This window comes from Choloepus didactylus, chromosome 10 (genome assembly GCF_015220235.1).
Source record: "Choloepus didactylus isolate mChoDid1 chromosome 10, mChoDid1.pri, whole genome shotgun sequence".
Classification (NCBI taxonomy): domain Eukaryota; kingdom Metazoa; phylum Chordata; class Mammalia; order Pilosa; family Megalonychidae; genus Choloepus; species Choloepus didactylus.
In genome coordinates, this window is record NC_051316.1 from 99,391,657 (window position 1) to 99,398,183 (window position 6,527).

Here is a 6,527-nt window from a genome sequence, read left to right on the forward strand (position 1 = left end):
ATCAGCTTCATTCATATCTCTAATTGAAGTCTAGTCTCTTCTTCAGCTTCTTTAGCAGTTGCTGTATGGAGTAATGATGACTTTCAGAACTCTAATTCTAAGTCTCAAGTGTCACACAGAAACCCAGAGTTCCACGGAACTACTAGATTATACACAAGGAGCGCAGTATCTCAGTATTTGGAGATAACAGTTAAAACTCAGGAATAAATGTGACTGCTGTAAGAGCTTACAATATAGGAACCTTTATAGTGAGCCTTATTGAACATTCTGTACTCCTTATTCATTGATTGCCCAATCTCTGCCTACTTTCTATCTCCTGATAACCTATGCTCTCAATTTTATTTCTCAGAGTTTGCTCATCATAGTTAGTTTATATGTGTGAGACCATACAATATTTTTCCTTTCATTTCTGGCTCATTTTGCTTAACATAGTGTCCTCAAGGTTCATGCACATCGTTGCATGCCTCATGACTTCATTCCTTTCTGCAGTTGCACGATATTCCCTCATATGTATTCACCACAGTTTGCCTGTCTGCTCATCCATTGATATACCTTGGGCCACTCCATTGCAATCGTTAATAATGCTGCCATAAACCCCAGTGTGAAAATGTCTATTCGTGTCCCTGCTTTCAGCTCTTCCCAGTAGATACCTAGTAACTGGATTGTAGGACCATGTGGCAACCCTATACTTAGCTTCCTGTGGAACTGCCACACTGCCCTCCAGAGGGACTGCACCATTCTACTTCCCTACCAATTGTAAGTAGGTATCTCTCTCTCTCTCTACATCATATTTTCAAAGAGCCAATGTTTGGTTTTGTTGAGCTTCTCTTTAAAAAAATTCCGTAATTTTTTCTGTTCAAATCTTTGATGTCTCCTTCTTGCTTCTTGTTTTAGATTTAATTTTCTCTTTTTTTTTTTTTGCCTAGTTTCCAAAGGTTGAAGTTTAGGTTATTAATTTAATATCCTTCTTATTAACATAGGTATTTACAGCTAAAAATTTTTGTCCGAACACTGCTTTACTTGAATCTTGTAAATTTTCGTATATTTTGTTTCCGTTTTCATTCATCTAAATGTGTTTTCTAGTTTCCTGGATGATTTCTTCTTTGACTCATTGGCTGTTTAGGAGTGTGTTACTAATTGCCACATGTAATGGTTAATTTCGTGTGTCAGCTTTGCCAGGTTATGGTGTCCAGTCGTTTGGTCAAAGGTATTTCATGGATTTAACCCCTAGTCAGTTGATTGTATCTCTGGCTGATTACATCTATGAACAAAAAAGGAGATTGCTTTCAGCATGAGACATCTGTTCATCCAAACTGCTGAAGGCCTTAATGGGAGAATTGATGATTTCAGCAGTCAGAAAGACCAATTTTTATCTTTATTGTTGACTGCCAGTTTTTCCTGGTGAATTCATCGTCACCTTCTTCAGAGACCCCAAATTTGTGCCTTCTCCTGGGGAATTCAGTGTTACCTTCAATGAGTGTGCCGGTTTGAATTTATTTTGTCCCCTCAACCTGAGAGGGTTGCTTCTATGAACATCATAACTTGAAAGATATAGGTGTCTGAACAGGCAAGCTTGAGGAGTGGGACAAGATCACAGAAAAAGTATGGGATGGAATGGGAGGCACAGAAGGAGAATCGACCCATCAGGAGAGCTAGTGAGGAGGCCAAAAGGTGGGAGCAGAGCCAGGATGCACCCATGTGCAGCAGGCAGCATTGGGGTTGCATGGCCATGGTGTAGTGGAGAGCAAGGGAGATGGCCACATAGTGGTCATATGCCACCACGGCCAGCAGGAAGTCATCCAGCAGAGCGAATGCCATGAAGAAGTACATCTGCACAAGGCACCCAGTGTAGGAGAGGGTGTGGTTCTGTGTTTGGATGTTCCCCAACACCTTGGGGACAGTGGTGCAAATGAAGCAGGTATCGATGAGGGAGAGGTTGACCAGGAAGAAGTACATGGGGGTGTGGAGGTGCAGGTCAGAGCCGATGGCGAGGATGATGAGCAGATTTCCCAGCACGATGACCAGGTACATGCCCAGGAAGAGCCCAAACAGGAGAGGCTGCTTCTCCAGCCGCTCAGAGAAGCCCATGATGAGGAAGTCAGAGACGCTTGTTTGGTTTCTGATTTCCTTCGAAGGGAGGGAATTAGTAATCCTGCTTAAAAAAACTAGCTTCTAAAAAATAGATTTCAGAGAGTTTGGTCTGTTTTCCTCTGTTCCCTGAGGAGGTCACTGAGACTCACAAGTGGCTGAAACTGCAGGTTTGCAAATATTACAAATATGAGGAGTGTGGACTGTGATAATGAGGCATCTTGATGGGGGTTACTCTGAGTTCTAGACACCTGTAATATGGTAGGTTTTCCTCATAGATTTCCTTAGTAAGGATGAAATTGCATTTACTTATAATGAATCTCTTTAAGTTTTAATTTCTTTTAATAAAAAGAAACCCAAAAATCTTAGAATTTTTCTTTCAACTTCATTGCCTTATTTTGGGATCATGCATATAATAGGATTTTGTGGGCAATACTGGGTATTCCTTTGTGTGTGTGGTGTGTGTGCGTGTATTGACAGAGATGGAAGAAGGAGTAACTTCTTGAGAAAGGAGTATGATGAGACTTATGGGTTTCTGTGTGTGTTGGGAGGTCTCTGCCCTTTTTGCTTTTGTAGACTATTCCAGTAAGTTGATGTGGATATGAGAACTTTGAAATGGCAAAGCACTTTATCAACAAGGAGCATATTACTTTCATTTTCATCATCATCTTTCGCATCAGCATCAGCCGTGTTTAGATCATGGCCTTTAGTATCTAGAGACTGGTTTGGAATCCTTTCTCTTACCCATTTTAACGTTAACCTTCTGAATCTCACATACGTAGTTTGTACATGGGGACCTACTTCATAGAGTTGTTAAAGTTAATATTATTGAGACCCCATGGATGGAGGGCAGGCCTTCAATAAGGGTAGTGATTGTTACTGTCATTGTTAGTAGGAGCTGATGAAACATGAACGCAATGCATAGCGTCAGAAAAAGTGCTTTCCAGCTCTGTTCCTCACCTGCCTTTTAAACCTTGGGAAATGGTTGCCTTCTGTGAGCCTTGCTTTCCTTATCAATGAGATGAAGATAATAACCTACCCGATAGGTTTGCTGAGGTGACCAAATGCTGGAATCAGTTAGGTTTCTTCATGAATCATGATGTGCAATCAGAATGAGAGATTTCAATGTTCCTGTTTGATGGTGTGCACAAACAAATGCAATGAACCATCAATGGGAACGGTGTGCTATTGTCACACTTGTTTAGTGTAGTGATTAAAAGTATCCCCTCTGGAGTCTTAACAACTTGCTCCACTCTTTACTTTCTGTGTGATTTTGAGAAAGTCACTTGATCTTTCTTGGCTTCTGTTTCCACATATTTTAAAAAGTGATAATAATTGTGTCTAGTGTGTGGAGTGGTTATGAAGATTAATTCAGAAAATGATTGTAAAATATTTAGAACATGGCTGGCACATAGTAAGTGCTCAATAAATATTAACTGTTATTGTTATTGTTAATAAATGGATGACTTGTCCTGTGTCTTCATGTCCCAGTCACTGCCTGAGGGTGGGCTTGTAAATTGTGAGGTGTCATATCAAGAGTCGTCATCGTCGTTATCATCATCATCATAATCACCCTTGAGAAATCATGTGTAAACTTGACCAAATAACTTAACTATCACAGCCTAAGAATTAACTGTAATACTACTGATAGAGCTTGAGGAAGGATGGTCTGAGACCCATTCTCCACAGTGACCTCAGGCTGGACTCTCAGGGACTTGATGAACCCCAGAGATAGACATTCTCATGGTGCAAGAAGAGTGAGGAAATGATTGGCAGAGATGGAGGAAGGAAAGGAATGGATAAAGGAAAAAAGGAGAAGCTCTGTGAGCTGTGTGTGTATGTGGAAATGTGAGTTTGCATGAGTGTGTATGCACCTGCTTGTGTGCCTTAGGTAGCCTCTGCTCTCTGTCCCCGTTCTTAGTTCTTACCTGGAGATACTGACCAGTCCCACATCTTGCTGTTACCATCAAGGAGCTGGATTCACTGGCCCTTTCTCTCTCCACAAAGCCATGGTTGGATCTGCAGAGGCCTGTCTTCTCTGCAGCAGCAACACAGACTAAAGACTCAGGATTAGAGGCTTTTCACTTGGTGTGTTTCCTGGGACCCAATCCCAGACCTCTTAATTAGAGACAAATTGGGGCAAATGTCCAACCTCCCAGTTGTCCCCTCTGGGCCCTGGTTCTCTGTGTCCTGGCAGTGGCATCAATGCCTCCACTCAGAGTGACCAGGGCTGAGGTCCATGGGGGCAGAGCTCCTGGTATTTTTTCCCTTGGGTGAGGTGCAGGTTGGATCTGTCCTCTACAGCCTTTACCCTGAGAATCAGTCAGTCCTTGACAATCTGTCCACGCATTCTAATATAGAGCCCAGTTCTTATTGATGACTCATGGTTTGTTCCTGAAAATAAGTAAAAAGGAAGGAATAAGAATAGATTGCATGTAACAATCCTTACCTTTTAATGTAATGTAGAAAAGGGAACATTCTTGTTCTCTGTGACTCCAGAGAGCAGACATACTAATATGTAAAATGTATACAAGGCCCAGGGTACTGCTCTGGGTATCTCTGGCCTTATTTATTTACTTTGTTGTAACTATATGTAAAAAAGTGTATAGAACATCTATGTGCTGTTTCAGGAATGATGATAAAATGAATACCCATTCTTCCACCGCTCAACTTATATAGTAGTATATGGCTCAAACCTTTAAAAGTCCGTGTGTGCCAGTTTTCAGTCACATTTCTTTCTTTCCCCTTTAGAGAAAACCACTATCCTGAATATTCCGTACTGTTCCTTTATTTTTCTTTCTAATTTTTCCACATGTGCATGTCTGCCTAAACTATATATTCTCTGAATTTGCCTGTTTGTCCCCTATGTAAATGGAATTGTTTTTATGTTCTTTATAACTTGCTTATTTTTCTCAAACTTATTCTTTTTTGGTTCGTTCATGTTGAACCTAAACATGTTGAACCCTAGCTGAAGGATATCCTTCATTGCTGTCTCATATGAGTCAACAACTCCTCATTATGAACTCTTACCATGATTATATGAAAATGTCATCTGTGAATAAAGTGCAATTTCATTTCTTCCTTTACAGTACTTATATTTTTAACTTCTTTTTCTCATCTATTGCACTGATGTGACCTCTAGTACAATGTGGAATAGGGAAGTAAAAGCTGATATTTTGTCTTGTTCCTCATTTATACAGGAAAGATTTAAATGTCACTATTAAGTAATATTTATGGTGTACATTTGAAAAAAAATGTCTTTGATCAGGTTAAGTTTTCTTTTTCCCCATTTTATGAATGGATATTGAATTATATCAGATGCTTTTTCTTGCATCTATTGAGATAGTTATATGATTTTTGTTCTTAGTTCTGTAAATACGGTGACTTTGATTTTTGTATATTAAATCAGTCTAACATTCTTGGGAAAACTGAACTTGGTCATAATATATTATCTTTTCTTATACATTGTTGTAATTTTGTTGGTAATATTTTACTTTGGATTGGCATGTTTATATCCATGAATGAGATTTGTCTGTTATTGAACTTTTTTGCCTGTTCTTGCCAGATTTTGGTATTGAGGTTGTTAGTATCATAAAGGGCATTGGTGAGTGTTCCCTTATTTTCTATTCTCTGAAAGAACTTTTGCAAGGTAGAAGTTATTTCTTTCATGAATTTTTTACAGAATAATTTTCTTTGAGGAAAGATTTTTGGCTACTGATTCAATTTCCTTAGTGGAAGAAAGTAGTTGGGAGGGAGGTAAAGTGCCTTTAAGGAAGAGGACAAAATAAGGAAAAAAAGAAGGGAGATTGCATTTTCAATGTCACTGTAAGGACACTGATGAAGCTCAATGAAACAAAGGAAGTGTGGAACAATAAAGTGAGGTAGCAAGCCATGCAGGCCTAGGGGAAGAGTATTCCGACAAAGCAACAGCATGTGTGACATCTCCAAATCTTGGAGAAGTGTGATTTGCTTAAGAAAAAGCTATCAGAAATAGTGCATCATTGGGGAGAATGGTAGATAAGCAAGGCAAAGAATGGAAAAGAGAGAAGAGTTAGGCAGAGACCAGATCACTGGAACCTATATATCTGGCAGTAAATGACAATCTGTACTCCTTAAGAGGCTCCTTTAGTTAAGCAGTAAACAACAATAACAGTGTTGACACTACTGAGCAACCACAAAATATATATACAACAATAAGGGAGATGAGTATGCACAAGAATAGAGATACTATTTATACACAGGATTTTCTACCTGAGACTAGAACTAGAGGAAGAGAGGCAATATATATTTTGTTAAATAATTGGGGATGAAAACGTCTCTCCTCCTAAAGAAAGTATTGGGCCTGAAATTTTAGGAAAGTGCCTTGGCCCAAGCAAACTAACTTAAAAGGCCTAGTAAAGTGTTCAACTGCAAATCAATCAAACATCATACCTAGTCAG

At 39.4% G+C, this 6,527-nt stretch overlaps 1 protein-coding gene across 1 annotated transcript; it reads right to left on the minus strand.

The window, feature by feature from the left end:
* Positions 1–1,506: 1,506 nt before the first annotated feature.
* Positions 1,507–2,088, minus strand: LOC119545285 (olfactory receptor 1G1-like). Its single transcript, XM_037850797.1, has one exon. It carries the CDS (start codon positions 2,086–2,088, stop codon positions 1,507–1,509), a length of 582 nt encoding a protein of 193 aa, XP_037706725.1.
* Positions 2,089–6,527: the final 4,439 nt, after the last annotated feature.

Bases quoted from the DNA above. Each gene is read 5' to 3' on its own strand.
- LOC119545285 (XM_037850797.1), bottom strand. From the start codon at position 2,088: ATGGGCTTCTCTGAGCGGCTGGAGAAGCAGCCTCTCCTGTTTGGGCTC.